The sequence below is a fragment of the Cherax quadricarinatus genome, chromosome 22 (genome assembly GCF_038502225.1).
Source record: "Cherax quadricarinatus isolate ZL_2023a chromosome 22, ASM3850222v1, whole genome shotgun sequence".
NCBI lineage: Eukaryota > Metazoa > Arthropoda > Malacostraca > Decapoda > Parastacidae > Cherax > Cherax quadricarinatus.
The window spans coordinates 33490989-33514842 of record NC_091313.1 but is presented as its reverse complement, the minus strand read 5'-3'; the positions used below and the strand labels follow the sequence as shown (position 1 = coordinate 33514842).

Below are 23854 nucleotides of genomic sequence, written 5' to 3'. Positions count from 1 at the left end.
TTCTTTCCTCTGACAAAGAAAAGTTCTATTATTATTATTTTGCACACAGAACAAAGGCCTAAGATTCCCCTCTGGCAGTAAACGCTGCTAGGTAGTGCACACTAATTCTCCTTTTTTGACTCGGTATATAATGTTTTCCGCCCAAGATTGGTTCCAGGTGCTAGAGGGATGTATCGTATAGGATTGATGGCACAAATTAAAGTTCTAGCACGTAAGAGCGACCGTGAAAACACGAGAAAACCCGGAGCACAACGAGGCACGATGACACGCTGACAATGTTATCTTCAATGTTATATACAGTGGTCCCTCAATAATCGACCGGCCTGAAAGTCGACCATTTCGGAAATCAACCGTTTTTTTCGACAAAATATTGACTCGGAAATTGACCGAAATTCGTTTATCGACCCGTCTCGACCCGTCGTCCCAGACGCGTATGCACGAGGTAAGCGGGCCTCGACCCGCCTCAGCCCTCCTTCCCAGCCAGTGTGCCATTGTTTACCAGTTAGCGGCGGTCCTCTCACGTGCTCCAGTGAAATATTTCATAATATTTCATTTATTTTAGTGCTTGCAAGTTATTTAAGTGCTAAATAAGCTACCATGGCTCCAAAGAAAGCTCCTAGTGCCAAACCTTTGGTAAAGAAGGTGAGAAATACCATTGAATTTAAGAAAAACATCATTGAACAATATGATAGTGGCATACGTGTGGGCGAACTGGCAAGGATGTATAACAAAAATCATTCAACCATATCTTCCATCATAGCCATGAGAAAGGAAATCAAGGATGCTGTTGTTGCAAAGGGGGTAAATATGCTGACAAAAATGAGATCACCAGTACTGGAAGAGGTTGAGAAGTTATTATTGGTGTGGATAAATGAGAAACAATTAGCAGGAGACAGTCTTATGACCTCGATTATTTGTGAAAAGACTAGGCAGTTGCATGATGAGCCTGTGTCAGTTTTGAACTCTATTGTGGCACTGGGGAGTTCCATGGGGTTGGATGTGAGTTTGGAGGATGTGGAAGAGTTGGTGGAGGACCACAACGAAGAGCTAACCACTGAGGAGTTGCAAGAGCTTCAGCAGGAAGAGCAACAGATCGCAGCTCAGAATCTTGCTGCAGAGGAGGAGGAAGAGAGATGGAAGAAGGTGCCTTCTTCAGAAATTAAGGAGATTTTTACTATGTGGGGTAAGATGGAAAGATTTATGGAGAAACATCACCCAGAGAAGGATGTTGCAAGCCATATCGGCAACTTGTATAGTGACAGAGTCTTGGCCCATTTTAGGGAAGTTTTAAAGAGACGCCAGAAACAGAGCTCTCTGCACAGTTATTTTGCGAGACAGGACTCCAGTGACTCTCAAGCTGGTCCTAGTGGCATTAAGAAACAGAGAAAAGAAGCAACCCCAGAAAAGCAAATGGTACCTGAGGTGTTGCTGGAAGGGGATTCCCCTTCCAAACTATAAACAATCCACTCTCTCCTCCTCCTCCAGTCTCCCATACACTAAGAAGAATCTCCAATAAAGGTAAGTGTTATGCTGTTAATGTTTCATTCATCATTTCCCATTGTATTGTTTATGTACTACATGAATATTTCATGTAAAAAATTTTTTTGTTTTAATACTTCTGGGTGTCAGGAACGGATTAATTGAATTTACATTATTTCTTATGGGGAAAACTGATTCGTAAATCGACCATTTCGATAATCGACCGGCTTCCAGGAACGGATTACCGTCGATAATCGAGGGACCACTGTATATATATATATATACATATACATATATATATATATATATATATATATATATATATATATATATATATATATATATATATATATATATATATATACAGTGGACCCCCGGTTAACGATATTTTTTCATTCCAGAAGTATGTTCAGGTGCCAGTACTGACCGAATTTGTTCCCATAAGGAATATTGTGAAGTAGATTAGTCCATTTCAGACCCCCAAACATACACGTACAAAAGCACTTACATAAATACACTTACATAATTGGTTGCATTGGGAGGTGATCGTTAAGCGGGGGTCCACTGTATATATATATATATATATATATATATATATATATATATATATATATATATATATATATATATATATATATATATATATATACAGTGGACCCCTGCCGTTCGGCGGCCACAACTTTCATGAAATCCGACTTTCGGCAAGTTTTTTCGGCAAAATTTAGCTTCGTGGCTCATGATTGGACTCGTGATTCGGCGACCTTCTGGTACGCGTCTGCTCATCAGAGCGCACACAAAGCCAGTCTCCCGCACTATTCACACTCAGTGTGCCATTGTTTACCAGCATGTGACCATCACCCCATGGGTTCATACAACACATTTCATAATAATTCATTGTTTTTGTGCTTGCACAAAAACATGTCTTTGTATGTCTATCAGTCTATCTGTTTGCCTGTCTGTCTGTACATCTATCTATCTGTCTATCTGCCTAGTTCTGCTTATCTGTCTGTCCAGTTCAGCCTATCTGTCTTCCGTGTGTGCCTGGAGTGTAATATGAGCTCCTTGAATAATTGTGTTATGACAGCATCAGATAACAGTGACATTTGATGAATGTGTGCTGCTGGAGGGGGAACCATGCCTTTATATGTTTTTACTCTTGCACACAAACATGTATCTGTATGTCTGTCTGTCAGTCTGTACATCTATCTGTCTGTCTATACATCTATCTGTCTGTCTATCTATACATCTATCTGTCTGTCTATCTGTACATCTATCTGTCTGCCTGCCTAGCTCTGTTTATCTGTCTGTCTAGTTCTGCTTATCTGTCTTTCTGTCTGCCTGTGTCTGTCTTTCCATCTGCTTCACTCTCTCAGGGAGCGGCTAGTAAACCTGTTGGTTTGTGGTGTATGTGCTGCTCCCTGATTGCTGAGCAAGTGGCACTGCTATTATTTGTGTTATGTTTATTTATGTCTTATATCTACAAACACTGTATAGCACTTGGCCTGGAATTTTTGGGTTATCCTAGGTAATTTACATTATGTATAGTAACTGTATTTGAGTACATGTGAGACAGAGATACAAATAGACAGTGATACAGACAGAGTTATAGAAAGACAGTGATACAGACAGAGATATAGAAAGACAGACAGAGATATAGACAGATGCAGACAGAGACAGCCAAAGCCAGCCAGCTAGCCAGCCGAATACATAAAAAAGAAGGAACACTGCAGCAGGTCTACTGGCCCATGCAAAGCAGGTCCATGTCACCCTCTGGTTTAGACAAATGACCCACCTAGTCAGGTCACATCCACTGAAAGAAGGAGCATAACATCTGACCTAGTAGCACAAGCAAGTCAGGTCCAACTCACACCCACCCACACCCACTCATGCATTTATCTAATCTATTTTTACTGTCCTCTTAAAATGTGAGTGTTAATATGACATGACATCAGTGAATCCTTGGTGTTTGCCACGATATTTGCTCTAGCTGGTGCTCAGTTGAATTGGTGCTCCCACAAGGTACTAAGTGCTCCCAGATTTTTTTCATAGCGCACACACTGAGTGCACAGACCCATTCTTTCATGTCTAGGCGACTCAAGCCTATCGCACCAAATTTGAAGGAATGAAAAACAAAACACTGATCTACGTTCGGAGCCTGCCGCACGTGAACGTATATCTACATGTGGACAGTTTAAATGTTAACTAATAAATAAGTAAGTTTATTCAGGTATACACAAATACAGTTACGTACATAGATTATCATACATAGCCCAGCCCAGCCCAGCCCAGGCCGGCCGGCCAGCCAGCCAGCCGCTCCCTCAAAAATTTTTTTTGTTTGGTAAGTAAAAATGCTATTTTATATGTTTATTTAAATGTTTATTTATCTAATACTAATTGTACTATGTATGTTTGTTGTGTGCATGTAAAACTATAATGTAATCTCTATAAAATGTATATTTTTGTGAATATTTTTGGGTTTCTGGAACGGATTAATTGTATTTCAATTATTTCTTATGGGAAATATTGGTTCGACTTTCAAACATTTCGTCTTTAGAACTTGTTCCTGGAACGAATTAAGTTCGAAACTCGAGGGTCCAGTGTACTTGAAAATCATCTCATCTTCCAAACTTAACTAAACCAATACTATACTATGCTGGTAATCATTCAACATATAATGAGAACCACTCCTTCAAAGTAAAAAGGGAAAAACAACATGACAACCACTAAATCAATCTAAAATATTAAGACACAAAATTGTACTTTTGTAATATTGTAAATTGTACTAATTATAATACTTTTATTTGTTTCTTGCAACCTCTCTACTATAAACCTTAATAATAAATTTTTGGCTACCTCTTGTTTATAATAATGTAAAATAATGAATGATTAAAATCTACTACTGCATAATTAATTTCTAGTTTTAAGTAGTGTGTAAACATTAGTATCAGTCTGCTAGAAATACTGTGCTAAGTTAATGGCTGTCTTTACCCTTAACAATATTTCATTACATGTACAGTGGAACCTCAAAAATCGAACTTAATCCATTCCAGGAGCTAGTTCTAATTTCGAAAAGTCTGAAATTCGAATCAATATTTCCCATAAGAAATAATGGAAATACAATTAATCCGTTCCAGAAACCCAAAAATATTCACACAAAAAACACATTTTATAGAGATTAATTACAGTTTTACATACATATAAAATAACATACATATAAAATAATACATACATATAATATAAAATATAAAATAACATTTTTACTTACCTTTATTGAAGATTGGTGATGGCATCTGGAAGATAGGGAGGAGGATAGAGGGAGTTGGAGTTAGTGTTTGGAAGGAGAATCCCCCTCCATGAGGACTTCAGGTAAAGCCCTCTCTGGGGTTACTTCCCTTCTCTGTCTTTTAATGCCACTAGGACCAGCTTGAGAGTCACTGGACCCCTGTCTCACAAAATAACTGTCCACAGTCCTCTGTTTCTGGTGCCTCTTTAACATTTCCCTAAAATGGGACATGGTTCTGTCCCTGAACTTGTTGCAAAGATGGCTTGTTTCAGCTTGCTCAGGGTGGTACTTCTGCACAAGCATTTGGACATCATTCCACTTGGCACAAATCTCCTTAATCTTTGAAGAAGGCACCTCATCCACTCCCTCCCTCCCTCAACAAGTCTCACACCACTCTCATACTTCTGTATTATTTCCTTCTTCACATCTATGGTGTTTCTCACTTTCTTTACCACAGGGGTACCACTAGCAAGTTTCTTTGGACCCATGACAGCTTATTTCACAGTCCCACAAGCACTAAACACAACAAAATAATCATAAAATGTGTGAATGAGAGCGCAGGTTAGTGTTCACTCAAGCATAAACAAAGCAAGACTGCTCACAGCGCCTGCGTGGGGACACGGACAGAGCGGGCCAGCGGACAGGTCCCATACCCGGCGGTCCAAAATTTGAAATGCGTTAGATTTTTGGTACACAGTTTGTCCGAAAAAATGGTCTTATTTTCGAAACGTTCAATATTTGGTACGTTCGATTTTCAAGGTTCCACTGTACATCACACACTGTATATTATGCAACGAAATAAAATTTGAATTTGAACTGATATTGAGAAAAAGCCAAAAGAAAACATAAAACCACCCTAGAAAACACCTCAGAGTTGCTATTTTAAACCAAACACAAGGTCAGAGATTTACTTTCCCCATCATGCACTGCATGGGGCAGGAAGTTTTTACACAGTGTACACATACCCACAGACATATTCTCTTATGTGTTGGACAAAACTTACCACTCACAGCATGTCTGAGGGCGCTGAGTATAAAACATAATTGTAAGTGACACTGACATCAATAATGTAGATCTATGTGCGAAGAGAATAGTAATAATGCATGTTCAGCACTAAATCCATGTGGGTTATTCAGTGCTAAACGTGGCAGAGGCTTGATCCTCTGTCTGCTGAGTGCCAGACAGACATGCTTCCTCTTTGTACTCACTACTGATTTTTATTTTAACCTTTTCACTGGCTCCCACATAGATGGGAGACAAAGAAAGGGTTAAAATAAATAGTTGAAGATTGAGACACTTATGCAACATATGGGAATCTTTATTCAAGAAATGTTTTGCCACACAGTGGCTTCCTCAGTCCAATACAAAGCAGAAAGGTGTAAGGAGAGGAGGAGTTTGAGGTAATCAGTCCCTCAGCCTGGAGTCGATGTGTTCAGTCCATCTGTCCTGAAGCATTATGGGATCTTGATACAAAAAATTCTTCAAGACTTGTCCAACCTTTGGACTAAGACCTACTTAGACTAGTGGATGGTTCCACTATGACCCCACCTCCTCCTGCTTCGCCTCACCTGACTACAATATATAAGCCACATCTACGGCCCTATGCTGTACATTCTACAAGATTGATGAAATGAACACATCGACTCCAGGCTGAGGGACTGATTGCCTCAAACTCCTCCTCTCCTTACACCTTTCTGCTTTGTATTGGACTGATGAAGCCACTGTGTGGCGAAATGTTTCCTCAATAAAGATTCCCATATGTCGCATAAGTGTCTCAATCTTCAACTTGTCTTTTTTTAATCCATTTATCACAAAATAAATAGTGTAGGAAAACAGAATAAGGGAAGGAAGAGTGGATCACTGGGAGTCTATAATCCCACATGAATGACTTTCTTACAGGATTATAGTTTACCTTCTTTTAAGAAGGTATTTCTTGAGTGTGTGTTGTGGTACCTTTCAATACTTTCATAATAAAAGGTAAAAACAAAAAGGTGTCTTACTTATTCAGGAGAAGTGTACGCCCAATATCCATTGTATTGGCTCCTTCACTGACAATGATACAGTCAGAAGGTAAGAGCTGCTGTAGGTAGTGGAAGACTGTGTAGTAATTCAGTGGTACTGAAGTGTCTTGGGCCATCTTCTGTACAATTTAAAAATTAAACAGGTTCACATGTGTGGCAGTAAAATAATTTATACAAGCCTGATATTAACCCCTTGACTGTCGCAACCCCCAATCCTGAGGTTTCTCCTTGTGTCGCAAAATTTAAAAAAAAAAAAAAAGAAAAAAAAAATCTTATGAAATGATAGAGAATCATTTCCTGATTGTAATAACACCAAAAAAACGAAATTTGATGGAAAACTGATGGAATTACGCTCTCGTGATATTTACAAATCGGCGATTCCACCTACTTTGAGCCCTATTTTCGGCTGATTCCATTGTTACAGTCGACCAAACTCAAAGCTATTTCTTTAGAACTCCATTTTTTTTCTATCAACTGAGTACAAGAAACTGCCCATTTACCGATTTCAACTACCCAATAACGTGGTCAGAAATTTGCAATTTGGCCAATTTCACGAAAATTAAAAAATATGACAATTTCAAAATAAGGTCCAGAATGAACAATGCAGACATTCCTGGCTCTAAAATAACATTTTCTTTGTTCATCAGTCATGTCTCCAGGCCCCTCTGATATTACTCTGGCATTCTATTTTGAATTTTTATTCAAACAAAAAATAGAAGATTTACTGTTATGCCGACTACTGCAATACTGTAATAATTGTACAAATATTGTCAACCCATTCATGACTGCATATCAAAATGGCTATTTGGACAATGACATCATTTGTTTACTTTTGAACATTGGCAAAAATCAAACATTTCCCTTACTTTGAGCTCTATTTCCAGGTTCTTTTTATAAAATTAGAAGATCTAAGGAAGACAGCCCTGCTAACCCAAACACTGCCTCCGCTGCCAGACAATCACTTAACCCAAGCTCCGAGAAAACAAGCCTTCTCCTCCATTGCTACACAGTATCTACTTCAGTGATACTATGAAAGGATATCGCAGAAGAAACAACACCAGTAATAATAGAATAACAGCAAGGACCCTAGAACTCAACTTGTCTACCCAGCAGGACGCCGGTGTATCATCAACCCCCCTCACCGCCGCCACCCAGGGAACAACAACAAACATGGCTGACTCCCCCTCCAACTCCACTCCCTTCAAAGGATTCACCCATGATAACTCAGGTATGATTATTCCTGACAATATCAAGGACTACATCGTTGCTCTAGAAAATGAAATCAAAGATATCAAAGCAACACTCGAGCGACGAGAATCCAAGATAACCAACCTCGAGAACAAGATCCAAAACCTCGAAGAGAAGATTACATCGGGAAGTGTTGACACAGAAAATACTCTAAAAGCAGCTATAGCCAGTCACACTGAGCAAATAACAACAATAAATATGAAGGTCGAAGAAGCAATCAAGGACTGGAATCAGAACATGCACACTCGACTAAATGAATACCTTGATTTCCAAGACGACAAAACTGAACAAGATAAGTTGTCTGATGCAGTTATAATAAACAGTCCACACATTCCTAGTGACATAACACAAGCACAGTGCAAAGAAACTGCCATCAGGATAATACAGAACCACGTACAAGTCATCGTGCAAAACAATGAAATCAAAGAAACACGTTTGCTAGGAAAACCAGGAAGTAAACACAGTATAATGATCCGACTTCATTCATACGATAAAAGAAAGGACCTAATTAAATCAGCAATTACAATGAAAAATGGAGTGTACATAAATGAGTGTCTAACAAAAAAACGTCAAAACCTTCTGTTCAGGCTGAGAAAGCTTAAACAGGAAAACAAAATACATCAGTGTTTCACGCGAGATGGGAAAATACTAGTAAGGAAAACATCAACAGGACAACAATATACCATCTCAAACGAACATGATTTCTCTACCTTCCTTAGAAAAGCTGACATTTCTGTAACAGATTAGATAAGTGCCCTTAATACATATATACGTGTGGTGCATATAGTGTACGTTACTATTATACTGTGCATTATTATTTTTATTATTTTTCATCACTAGCTAATGCCAACTACCTCCAATACTCTATACTTCTTTCTTACTGCTATTAATTGCTCATAATTTTAAATTACAAGTCAAATCTTACTCCAAATTAATAATATTCATTACTCTTACCTGTCCATTTAATTTTGTTTATCACTACTTGTTTTTTAGTCACTTTTCATTGTGTATGCAATTAGTATATATTCCAATTACTTTTTTGCAAGTACCAAAACTATCTTTTGCTAGCTAGTACCAACTACCTCATTTTTTTTTACTTTTTATTGTGCAATAAACTGATCAATTTATTTAATATTACAAATCAGATCTTACTCCTAAACCAATATTATTTCATAGTGACCATCTGTCCATTTAACTTTGTTTACCATTACTTAATTTTAGTCCCTTATATATTTTCTCCTTTATTTTAGTTTTATATAACTACCCTAGTTTATATATTCACAATTGTTAAAATAATCAAGGTGCTATTCTCAGGTGCTAAAGTAGAATAAGTTCACAATTTTGCCATTATATTCCAAAGCTCATTTATTTGATTACCACTTTATTGTTCACCACAACTTATATTTGTCCCTTTTATATTATAATTTTATACTATAATTCTAACGTTAAAAAATTACCTTTATAGTACTACCTACTATCATATTCCCAAGCTCCATTATTTGATCATCACTTTATTTGTATTAGTCCCTTTTATATTGTCTCCCTTATTTTAGCTTAAAAAAAAAAAAAAAAAAAACTACCTTAGCTCATTATTTTACATTTGTTAAATAATTCAGGTGCTATTTTTTAGCTTAAGACTATTTACTTTGTTTTATACTTAATTCTAACTATAGATTCACTACAAATCTTATGATTACAAGCAATGATCCTGATACCAACCTCTTATTTAATGACTTAAATGAATCAAACAGTTACTGTAATTACTACACTGCAGAACAATCAAAGGCACTTCTCAGTGCCAACAACAACATAACTATCTTTAACTACAATATCAGATCTTTAAGCAAGCATTACGATGACCTCATAGCATTACTAAATTCCTTACATGCCAATATGTCCATCATTACGCTAACTGAAACCTGGCTAAAGCCTGATAGTACAGATGTCTATGTCATTCCTGGTTACACAGCCATACACAACTGTAGGCCAGACCAACAAGGGGGTGGCACAGCCATATACTACTCAGACCAACTAGAATGTATCACTAATACTTGCACAAGGGATGAACATGGGGAATATATAATAGCTAAATTCAAATCCAAATACCTACAAAAACCTCTCACATTGATAAACATCTACAGAGTTCCACAGTCAAGCATTATCCAATTTAGTCAAAACCTAGGAAGTATGATAACTGATGCACGCATGAACAAAGATCACTTACTACTCTCAGGTGACTTCAATATAAATCTCCTGCAAGACCAGGACCCACACGTTACTGAATTCACAAACACAATGAGTAACTGTATGTTGCTACCAACGGTAACAAAACCTACAAGAGTTACAGAGACTAGTGTTTCCCTACTTGACCACATCTGGACCAACACCATATCCCCTTTAAGATCAGGCATAATTACAGATAATACCACAGACCACTACCCTACTTTCCTCATAACAACTCTAGGTAAACTACCTCAAGACACTACTAAAGTCACCTTCAGACTTCACAATGAGGCAGCCACTAATAACTTCACAACAGCAGTAGCAAACATTGACTGGCACACTGAGCTAGAAATCAATACAGATATTGACGAATGTATTAATAATTTTCTAAAAAAGACCCAATACCTCTATAATAAGCACTGCCCTAAAAAAACTAAACAGATGACAGCTAAGAGACTGAACAGTCCCTGGCTAACACCCAGCATTCTCAAATCCATAAATACAAAACACCAATATGAAAAACAGTACAGAATGGGTCACATAACCAGAGACCAAACAAAACGTTACTCGTCAATCCTAACCAGCCTGATAAGAAGGGCAAAAAAATTGTATTATGAGAACAGATTATCCAACTTACGAGGTGATATAAAAAAGACCTGGAAAACCCTATCAGAAATTCTGGGAACAAAAAAGATATCACGAAATAGCGAAATAAAATTAGCAAAATCAGATGAACCCCAACTCCCACCAACAGAAACAGCAAACAGACTCAATGATTTCTTCTCCACTATAGGACAAAACCTTGCCAATAAAATCCCAAGCTCAGATACCCCACCAAATGACTACCTCACCGGCAACCACCCGAACACACTGTTCCTAGCTCCGACTAACCCATACGAAGTCTCCCTTATTATCAACGCACTAAAAAACAAGGCAGGAGATTTAAATACCTTACCACCCTTTCTATACAAAAAAGTGTCACAAGTGCTATCACCAATCATTGCAACACTCTTTAACAAATCCATTGAATCCTCCACCTTCCCTACAGTACTCAAAATAGCAAGGGTCACCCCGATCCACAAAGGAGGAGACCAAACAGAGTTGAATAACTATAGGCCTATATCCAACTTACACCCTCTCTCAAAAATCTTCGAAAAATTAATTCATAAACGAATCTACTCCTACCTTATCTCCCAAAACATACTCAACCCCTGCCAATTTGGATTCAGGCCTAATAAAAATACTAATGATGCTATTATACACATGCTAGAACATATATACACTGCAATAGAGAAAAAAGAAGTCCCACTGGGGATCTTCATTGACTTACGTAAAGCTTTTGATACAGTTGACCATGACTTGCTCCACGTAAAATTGTCACACTATGGTATAAGAGGGCACTCCCTCAACTACCTCAAGTCATACCTCAGCAACAGAAGCCAATATGTGTACGCAAATGGGGCAAACTCTTCTGCACAACCAATTACAGTTGGTGTCCCACAAGGAAGTGTCCTTGGCCCTCTTCTCTTTCTCCTATACATAAATGACCTACCAAATGCTTCACAATTACTCAAACCCACACTATTTGCAGATGACACTACATACGTCTTCTCCCACCCGAGCCCAGTCACGCTAGCCAATACTGTAAATACCGAATTACAGAAAATATCTACCTGGATGAGGACTAACAAACTTACACTAAACATTGACAAAACCTACTTCATTCAGTTTCGTAACAGAGCTACAGATGTCCCTCTTAACATAATGATAAACGGATCACCTATCACAAAGCTAACAGAGGGAAAATTCTTAGGAATCCACCTTGATAATAGACTCAAATTTCATACACATATACAACAAATTTCTAAGAAAATTTCCAAGACTGTAGGCATACTATCGAAGATACGGTACTATGCTCCACAGTCAGCCCTCCTGGCCCTATATCACTCTCTTATTTACCCCTATCTCACCTATGGAATTTGTGCATGGGGCTCAACAACAATTAACCATCTCAGACCACTAATTACCCAACAAAAGGCTGCAGTTAGAATGATAACAAATTCTCACTACAGGCAGCACACTCCACCAATATTCAATACACTAAACCTACTCACCATACAAAACATCCATACTTATTACTGCACCTATTACATACATAGAACACTTAACTCTGATATTAACCCTCCCCTCAAACATCTCCTTGCCAACCTCAACAGAACACATGACCATAACACAAGGCACAGATCACTCTTTGATGTTCCTCGTGTCCATCTCACGCTATGCAAAAACTCAATGCACATAAAAGGCCCTAAAATCTGGAATTCATTACCTGTAAATATAAAAGAAACACTACCTGTTTATAAATTCAAGTCTCTTCTCAAAGATCACTTACTCACCTAAAACCAAATAAATACTGAATAACTGAACCTTATAAATTGTATATCTTAAATGTTTCTCACAATTATATCACATAAATGTTAAACATAAAACCCAATCTAACTTTATTATTTTTTGAATACACTACCTAACAGAATACTCCATACGACTGAATGTACAACAATGCATGCAACCATATGACCTGTCTTTGTAATACTCACTTGTGCTTTATAGTAATCTGTTTACATTAATGTTTTATCACTGATTTCATCATTGCTTAGTTAATCTTAAGTTAATTTTAAGCCAGCCCGTAATGCTATGCATAGTATAAGTGGCTTTGGCATGCTGCTCTTATCTGTATTTTTTTGTACCTCTGTATGTGTGCTCAAATTAATAAATAAATAAATAAATAAATAAATTGTACTTTTTTATTGTTTTTTGATGCCTGGTTCTATTGCTAACTTAATATATGTTAGTGTAAACTTGTTATCTAGTGTTTGTATGCATTTATAAGTGGAAAAAAGGGTGTTCCACTTTATGGTGGTTTCCGCTTTACGGCGGTAGCCTGGAACCTAACCTGCCGTATAAGTGGGGCCCTGCTGTACTTATTAATAATTCGTACACTGTAAACATTTACTAATTCATACTTGTATACAGTACTACTGACTGTCAATAATACTCTCTAAACATTTACTTACTCTACAAACCAGGGAATGTGTGGGGTTTGAACCATGGCAAGTGAGTAGTACAACTCCAGGTGAGCTGGTCTAGTGGCTTACACACTGGCCTGGAGTTTTCCCATTCACTCACCATGGTTCAAACACCACTCGTTCCATGGATTGTTTGCAATCAAGTTATTAAGATTTTGTAAGTCATGATTTACTCTCAGTACTACTGTTTATTCCTCTGGCTGTTTCAGATGTATATATACGTCTTACGAGCCACCATGTTTGACGTATTAATATGCATAAATTCTAGTGGCTGCAAATCAAGCAAGAGAAAGCTGGTAGGCCCACATGTGAGAGAATGGGTCTCCATGGTCAGTGTGCACCATATAAACAAAATTGGGGAGCCAGTGGTGCATTGTGGAAATGCCATTTCAGTAGTCCTTGTTCAGCATGCTTAGCGGTAAGAAATATGTGACTCCCCGGCAAATCTGGGACTCTACTCTTCCCAAGTGATGCTCAAACACAGATGGAAGTGTCAGTGAAGATCAATTTCATGGTTTTGAGGAGTTTGTGACCAAAAGCAATGCCCAGGATACCAGAAGAATGAAGGAAAATGAAGAATGAAGGAGAATGAAGAATGAAGGAGAAAGAGAGAGAATGAAGAAGATAATTAGATAGGATGCAGGGGAAGAAAGCATCCGACCCCACTGTTTTGACAGGTGGTAGGGGGAGTGAGTAATGAGACATTATGTTATTTTGACAGCTGCCAACCCTGACTCAGAACAATTAGAAGCCACACACTCACACATACAACACAAGCTTGCTGAATGAAGATAATAGCAGTTATATGAAAGTATCCAGTGACTATATACAGTGGACCCCCGACATTCAATATTAATCCGTTCCTGAGAGCTCATCGAATGTTGAAAATATCGAAAGTCAAATTAATTTTCCCCATAAGAAATAATGGGAATCAAATTAATCCGTACAAGACACCCAAAAGTATGAAAAAAAAATTTTACCACATGAAATATTAAGTTTAATGCAATAGAATAATTACAATAACAACAACAACAACAGATTAATAATAATAGAATAATTGACACTTACCTTTAATGAAGATCTGGTGATGATTGATGGGATGGGAGGAGGGAAGAGTGTGGATGGTGCTAGTGTTTAGAAGGGGAATCCCCTTCCATTAGGACTTGAGGTATCAAGTCTTTTTCTGGGGTTACTTCCCTTCTTCTTTTAATGCCACGAGGACCAGCTTGAGAGTCACTGGACTTTTGTCGCACAACATATCTGTCCTGCTCACTATAGTAGAGATGGTTGATTGGGGTTTACTATACAACCTGGCCAGCTCCGACACATGCATTCCACTTTCGTACTTTGCAATTATCTCTTTCATCATTTCAATAGTCATTAGCACCTTTTTTCTCGAAGGGTTGGCACTAGAAGCTTTCTTGGGGCCCATGGTTACTTATTTTGCAGAAACAAGCACCAAAAACAGTGATAATATGGAATGTACCGAATGTATCCTTAGATGTGCGCACACTGGCTGGCTTGTAAACACTGGCACACACGGGGCAGTTCAGGCCACATGTGGACACATCTCATACGAATCGTATCTAATAGCGGGTTTTCGATCAAATGTCGAGGCGAAATTTTTGCGTTAAAATGCATCGAATGTCGGGAGTCCACTGTATGTGTATATATATTATAAAAACCAGAAGGAAGGAAGGGCGAGATGAAAGGAAGAAAAAAACTAAGGAAGGAAGGAAAGATGAAGGAAGGAAGGTAGGAAAGGAATGCAGGAAGGAAGGAATGATGACACACGACCATTTACCTAGGAGAACTATGTAACACAACTGCCTGCTAATACTTTGAAGAAAACTGCTCAAACAAGGTGTTTTGACTTTGCACATAAAAAAAAATAAAGCCCACAAAAGTGCACACGCACTCGTTTTATGTGTGAGGAGTGTAAAACACTATTGTGTATGAAACCATGTTTCAAAGAGTTCCACAAGCTGCAGAACTTCTAGGAACATGTCCAGTGACTGTACATTTGTATATACTGTATATTATAAAACAATAGTAATAACCTAGTAGGTTGGTAAACAGCAACCGCCCAGGGAGGTACTATCGTCCTGCCAAGTGAGTGTAAAATGAAAACCTGTAATTGTTTTACATGATGGTAGGATTGCTGGTGTCTTTTGTCTGTCTCATAAACATGCAAGATTTCAGGTATGTCTTGCTATTTCTACTTGCACTTAGGTCACACTACACATACATGTACAAGCATATATATACACACCCCTCTGGGTATTCTTTTATTTTCTTTCTAGTTCTTGTTCTTGTTTATTTCCTCTTATCTCCATGGGAAAGTGGAACAGAATTCTTCCTGCGTAAGCCATGCGTGTTGTAAGAGGCGACTAAAATGCCGGGAGCAAGGGGCTAGTAACCCCTTCTCCCGTATAAATTACTAAATCTAAAAGAGAAACTTTCATTTTTCTTTTTGGGCCACCCTGCCTTGGTGGGATATGGCCGGTGTGTTGAAAGAAAGAAAGAATAGTAATAAACAAATTTTTGTATTTTTTTTTGTGTAAACAAGTTTTGTAAACAATATATTGATAATTGTGTTTGTGCACTTACTGTGTTGTATACAACGAGTGTATATATGTACAGTGGTCCCTTGTTTATCGTATTTAATCCGTTCCTGGAGGTGCTACTACAGTGGACCCCCGGTTAACGAACTTTTTTCATTCCAGTAGTATGTTCAGGTGCCAGTACTGACCGAATTTTTTCCCATAAGGAATATTGTGAAGTAGATTAGTCCATTTCAGACCCCCAAACATACACGTACAAACGCACTTACATAAATACACTTACATAATTGGTCGCATTTGGAGGTGATCGTTAAGCGGGGGTCCACTGTATTATTGAAATCTACGATTTTCAAATCAATTTTCCCCATAAGAAATAATGTAAATACAATTAATCCGTTCCTGACACCCAGAAGTATTACAACAAAAAAATTTTTTACATGAAATATAGATTTTTTTTTTTTCAACAAGTCGGCCGTCTCCCACCGAGGCAGGGTGACCCAAAAATGAAAGAAAATCCCCCAAAAGAAAATACTTTCATCATCATTCAACACTTTCACCACACTCACACATTATCACTGTTTTTGCAGAGGTGCTCAGAATACAACAGTTCAGAAGCATATACGTATAAAGATACACAACATATCCCTCCAAACTGCCAATATCCCAAACCCCTCCTTTAAAGTGCAGGCATTGTACTTCCCATTTCCAGGACTCAAGTCCGACTATATGAAAATAACCGGTTTCCCTGAATCCCTTCACTAAATATTATCCTGCTCACACTCCAACAGATCGTCAGGTCCCAAGTATCATTCGTCTCCATTCACTCCTATCTAACACGCTCATGCATGCTTGCTGGCAGTCCAAGCTCCTCGCCCACAAAACCTCCTTTACCCCCTCTTTCCAACCCTTTCGAGGACGACCCCTACCCCTCCTTCCTTCCCCTATAGATTTATATGCTTTCCATGTCATTCTACTTTGATCCATTCTCTCTAAATGACCAAACCACCTCAACAACTCTTCTGCCCTCTGACTAATGCTTTTATTAACTCCACACCTTCTCCTAATTTCCACACTCCGAATTTTCTGCATAATATTTACACCACACATTGCCCTTAGACAGTAAACAATGGTAAACAATGCCCTTAGTACATAAACAATACAATGGGACATGATGAATGAAACATTAACAGCATAACACTTACCTTTATTGGCAATTCTTCTTAGTGTATTGGAGACTGGAGGAGGAGAGAGATTGGATTATTTACAGTTTAGAAGGGGAATCCCCTTCCATCAACACCTCAGGTACCAATTGCTTTTCTGGGGTTACGTACTTCTCTTCTCTGTTTCTTAATGCCACTAGGACCAGCTTCAGAGTCACTGGAGTCCTGTCTCGCAAAATAACTGTCCAGAGAGCTCTGTTTCTGGCGTCTCTTTAACCACTTTCATATTGTTCAATGATGTTTTTCTTAAATTCAATCGTATTTCTCATGTTCTTTACCAAAGGCTTGGCACTAGGAGCTTTCTTTGGAGCCATGGTAGCTTATTTAGTACTTTTTTTTTTTTTTTCAACAAGTCGGCCGTCTCCCACCGAGGCAGGGTGACCCAAAAAAGAAAGAAAATCCCCAAAAAGAAAATACTTTCATCATCATTCAACACTTTCACCACACTCGCACATTATCACTGTTTTTGCAGAGGTGCTCAGAATACAACAGTCTAGAAGCATACACATATAAAGATACACAACATATCCCTCCAAACTGCCAATATCCCAAACCCCTCCTTTAAAGTGCAGGCATTGTACTTCCCATTTCCAGGACTCAAGTCCGACTATATGAAAATAACCGGTTTCCCTGAATCCCTTCACTAAATATTACCCTGCTCACACTCCAACAGATCGTCAGGTCCCAAGTACCATTCGTCTCCATTCACTCCTATCTAACACGCTCACGCACGCTTGCTGGAAGTCCAAGCCCCTTACCCACAAAACCTCCTTTACCCCCTCTCTCCAACCCTTTCGAGGACGACCCCTACCCCGCCTTCCTTCCCCTATAGATTTATATGCTTTCCATGTCATTCTACTTTGATCCATTCTCTCTAAATGACCAAACCACCTCAACAACCCCTCTTCTGCCCTCTGACTAATACTTTTATTAACTCCACACCTTCTCCTAATTTCCACACTCCGAATTTTCTGCATAATATTTACACCACACATTGCCCTTAAACAGGACATCTCCACTGCCTCCAACCGTCTCCTCGCTGCTGCATTTACCACCCAAGCTTCACATCCATATAAGAGTGTTGGTACTACTATACTTTCATACATTCCCTTCTTTGCCTCCATAGATAACGTTTTTTGACTCCACATATACCTCAACGCACCACTCACCTTTTTTCCCTCATCAATTCTATGATTAACCTCATCCTTCATAAATCCATCCGCCGACACGTCAACTCCCAAGTATCTGAAAACATTCACTTCTTCCATACTCCTCCTCCCCAATTTGATATCCAATTTTTCTTTATCTAAATCATTTGACACCCTCATCACCTTACTCTTTTCTATGTTCACTTTCAACTTTCTACCTTTACACACATTCCCAAACTCATCCACTAACCTTTGCAATTTTTCTTTAGAATCTCCCATAAGCACAGTATCATCAGCAAAAAGTAACTGTGTCAATTCCCATTCTGAATTTGATTCCCCATAATTTAATCCCACCCCTCTCCCAAACACCCTAGCATTTACTTCCTTTACAACCCCATCTATAAATATATTAAACAACCATGGTGACATTACACATCCCTGTCTAAGACCTACTTTTACCGGGAAGTAGTCTCCCTCTCTTCTACACACCCTAACTTGAGCCTCACTATCCTCATAAAAACTCTTTACAGCATTTAATAACTTACCACCTATTCCATATACTTGCAACATCTGCCACATTGCTCCTCTATCCACTCTATCATATGCCTTTTCTAAATCCATAAATGCAATAAAAACTTCCCTATCTTTATCTAAATACTGTTCACATATATGCTTCAATGTAAACACCTGATCTACACATCCCCTACCCACTCTAAAACCTCCTTGCTCATCCGCAATCCTACATTCTGTCTTACCTCTAATTCTTTCAATTATAACCCTACCGTACACTTTTCCTGGTATACTCAGTAAGCTTATTCCTCTATAATTTTTACAGTCTCTTTTGTCCCCTTTCCCTTTATATAAAGGGACTATACATGCTCTCTGCCAATCCCTAGGTACCTTCCCCTCTTTCATACATTTATTAAACAAAAGTACCAACCACTCCAACACTATATCCCCCCCTGCTTTTAACATTTCTTGCAAGCACTAAAATGAATGGAATATTATGAAATATTTCGTAGGAGCAAGAGAGGGGACAGTTGCTCACTGGTAAACAATGCCACACTGGCTGGGAAGGGAGGCCACCCCGGCTCACAGTGTGTGTACGCATCCCGGACGAGCTACTATTCGTGAGTCAATCTACGATTAGCGAGCCCATGTTTATACGAAAATATCGCTATGATTTCCGAAATCTACGACTCTTGAGCCCTACGATTATTGAGGGGGGCCACTGTATATTGCACCTTACTTTGGACTCACAGGCCACAAAAGTTATGTGAAAAAATAAAATAGTGAAAAAAAAAAAAAAACAAGACACCTTCAAATACAAGTAAGCCAAAGTTTATCGGGTGAGCGGCAGTCACCACTGTTGCCATATGTGGCTCATTTTCTGCCAACTTCACACCTCTATATCTTGGTAAGTACTGATGGCAAAAAAATTTTTTTTTTTTTGGACTAAAACAATCAGAAAAATCTTAACATTTTCATAAGGATTTTTTTTCTTTTTTAAATATTTTTCGACACCAGGAGACACTTCTGGATTTGGGGTTTCGACAGTCAAGGGGTTAATTACAACCCTAAAAAAAAAAAAAAAAAAAAAAAAAAAAAAAAAAAAAAAAAAAACAAACAAAAAAAAAAAAAAAAAAACATACGGGTTAATATAGATTAACCAATACTGTACTAATTAAAATATAGAGACAGTTGTAAAAAGCACTTACTTCATTAATGCTTATGTTGGCTTGTGCTTTTTCCTGTAAGCGAGACCACCAAGATGATTGTAAATCAACAAGTTTTGCTGGCACAGCATCGAGGAGCTGCTCACACACCATTTTTAAATCCCCCCAGAGGACAGTATTGCCAGTCACACTGTTATGAAACTCCTCAGCACACACATCAACCTGTAAATATCATACTATACACAACTCCATTTTTATATATCTATTACACTTAGTTAAATTATTATGGTTTCTTAATACACTGCTAATTTATGTCATGCAATGTTAAATAAATAACTACATATTAACATTAAAAAATAATTACACAATATTAAAGAAATATTAATTTTTTACATAATTGCAAAACCATAATCTACCAAGATATGTGGCAGTCACAATCAACTTTTTTGTTTACTCGTTCTTTAGAAGACTTTAATACACCAAAATTTTTCATTCTGAATCATTTCCAACTCCAGCTTAAATTTATACTCCCCAACTACACGATATGAGGCACACATACATAAACAAACTCATTACAGTATATCAAACACTGCCTAAGAGACCCAACACCAGTTTCTCTTTGCAGCTGAAGAGATAAAACAAGAAAATCATCAGGTTTAACAGGATTTACCTAAGACACATAAATCAGTGAAGAACTGTAGGCCATTATCAAGAAAAAATACAAATGAAAAAATTTAATTAAGTAACAGAAGTTTTATGACATGAGAGGTATTGAAAATACTCACACGGAATCAACAGTGTCTGACCTTGCCCAATGAAGCTACCAAGTGAAAAATAAATTAGTTATTACAAAATATCAATCAATGCATCACAGCTACTCAAACCCAGAACATCCACACTTACTACTGTGCAATCTACATCTACAGGACCTTAAATTCCAATATTAACCTTGACCTAAAATGCTTTCTTGATAGTTGTGACAGGATCCACAGGCATAACACCAGACCCAAACATCTCTATGACATTCCCCATGTCCGACTAAACCTTTACAAAAATTTAACGTGTGTCAAAGGGCCTAAAATCTGGAACACCCTACCTGAAAACTCTAGAACTGCAGACACATTCATGACTTTCAAAACTACCATTAGAAAACATCTTATTTCCCTGATACATCCCGTCAACTAAGTACATGTAAACCACCTGGTGGTTCACACTTACACTCACTCACCCATTGACTATAAACACAGAAATATGAATCTAAATCTTAAAATAATGAATCCTAACTAGTCATAAGCTTGCCTATGATAGTCCAATATAGACACTGTATTGTGCCAAAACAAAAGCATTCAAATTGCTAAACTCACAAACTATAATGTAGTCACTTAGCCTTAACCCTTTCAGGGTCCGTCCCGTAGATCTACAGCTTCACGTTGAGTGTCCAAACCGTAGATCTATGCCAAAATTCTAGCGCTGTCAAATTTAGCGCGAAAGCGCTCATAGGCCTACATGTGAGAGAACGGGTCTGCATGGTGGGTGTGCGCCATAAACAAAAAATCTAGGCGCCCGCATAGCATTGTGGGAACGCCGGCTCAGTTACCCTTGTTCACCATGCCTCGTCGCAAGTCAGCTCTCACTCCCCAGAAAATTGGGACTCTCCTCTTCCTATCTGATAGTTCTGACACTGACAGAAGTGGAAATGAAGACGAATTCTACGGCTTTGATCAGTTAGTGACCGAAAGGAATGACCAGGATATCGATAATAGTGCAGAAAACCCTGACGATCCTCAACCTTCTACCTCTGGTGTGGGCACTCGTGACTCACGGTTGGTTGTGCCTCAATGCAAGAGAAAACTAATATTTTCGCGTGGCCAGGCCTCTGACTTCAGTAATGATGATGATAGTGACGTGGATTGTGATTTTATTGCGCTCGACGATCATTCGAGTAGTGATAGTGAGGAATCATATTCACCATTGAAGCGTCGGTATGTTCGCCGCCGCATGCGCTCGGGTAGTGTACCCTATGCTGTGCCCAGGGGACGGAGTACATCCTGGAGTACATCCCGTGGCCCTACACCAGTTTTAGGTAGTGATAGTGAGGATGATGTGGCTACACTTGGCATGGATAGACCACAGGCATCAGTGGATGGTGGTAGTGGTGATGGTAGTGGCACCGCCATACGTGACTCACCAGCCCAGGCTGGGACCCACACTGCTGACTCGTCAGTTCAAGGACAAAGCGGAGCGTCAGCCACCAGCCCACCACAACCACAACCACCCGCACAACCAGCCTATGATGTCCAGTATCCACCAGCAAACCATATGTGGGATTGGCAGCAAAATCCCAATTTTGTTCCCAAGCCTCACCACTTTGATGACTCTCAAAGTGGAATTCTACCTACTTGTCCCCTTGGAACCACGGCCAATGAACTGGAATTCTTTGAATTATTCTTTGACCAGCCATTAATGGAAACTATTGTCAGGGAAAGTAATAAGTATTTTGAGTACACCATGGCAAATACGATCATATCACCACAGTCAAGACTACACAGGTGGAAAGAGACGACTGTTGCAGAAATGTATTTGCTTTTTGCAACAATAATGCTTATGCCTCATGTCTATAAGCATAATATAAAAGCATACTGGTCCACAGATCGGCTAATTTCTACCCCGGTCTTCAGTGAAATCATCCAAGTGAACAGGTTTATCTTACTCTTACGTATGTTGCACTTCTCTGACAAAACCAGGCCTGACAGAAGTGACAGGTTACATAAGATTAGAAATGTTTTCATGTATCTCAAACAAAAGTTCAGCATATACTTTTATCCATTCAAGAATGTTGTAATTGACGAGTCTTTGATTTTGTTCAAAGGTAGACTGTCATTCAAGCAGTATATACCGAGCAAGAGGAAACGCTTTGGTATAAAACTGTTTGTACTCTGTGACTGTGATAGTGGCCTGGTGTTGGATATTGTTGTATACAAGGGAAGTAAAACATTGAAAGATACCAAGATGTTATTGGGTATCTCAGGTGACGTAGCGAGAAACATGATGGCACCTTATCTTGGTAAGGGGCATACATTATATACCGATAACTGGTACACAAGCCCATTACTAAGTGATTTCATGCGAGTGAACAAGACAGATGTGTGTGGCACAGTGCGTTCTAATCGTAAACATATGCCCAGGCTCAATGCAGGTGTTCGTGGTGATGACGTGCAGGTGTTTACTGCCAATGACATCATGGCATTACGGTGGCATGACAAACGAGATGTCACACTGTTGACAACCATTCACCATAATGAAATGCAAGACAGTGGCAAAGTTGATCGAGTGATTAATGAACGTATTCGAAAACCAGTGACAGTGATTGATTATACACAAAACATGCGCTTGGTTGACAAATGTGACATGCAGATTGGTTTTGTTGACTGTGTTCGTAAGAGTTACAAGTGGTACATGAAACTTTTCTTCCATCTCATGGACATTTCAATGCTCAATGCATATAATATGTACCAAATAAAGACTGGCAACAGACCACCATATGGTGAATTTTGTTTGTCTGTTGTCAGACAACTCATAATGAAGTACCAGGTAAGAACACCTGCTATACAACAGGATATACCCAAGCGTTTGAGGAGGGAAGGTGATCATTTCATAATACAGCTTCCTTCAACTCAGAAGAAATTTGCTCAGAAGAGATGCATCGTCTGTGCACAAACAAAACGACGGCAACAAAGACGCAAAGACACTCGGTTTATGTGTGAGGAATGTAAGGTGCCTCTGTGCATGGTGCCTTGTTTCAAGGAGTTCCACAAGCTCCAGCAGTTCTAAAACCATGTCCAGTGATTGTAAATATGTAAATATATGATAGAACATCAGTATTATACAAGATTTGTGCATGTTTAT

At 38.6% G+C, this 23854-nt stretch overlaps 1 protein-coding gene across 1 annotated transcript in view; it reads right to left on the bottom strand.

Annotated features, from left to right (window-relative positions):
- Positions 1–23854, bottom strand: part of Hacl (2-hydroxyacyl-CoA lyase) — a 144481-nt gene that overhangs the window by 31317 nt on the left and 89310 nt on the right. The window contains exons 6-7 of the mRNA XM_070087657.1: positions 19991–20170; positions 6763–6902 (exon numbers count right to left, since the gene is read on the bottom strand). Of these exons, the coding sequence (XP_069943758.1) occupies positions 6763–6902; positions 19991–20170 (320 nt within the window). The remainder of the gene's footprint in view (positions 1–6762; positions 6903–19990; positions 20171–23854) is intronic.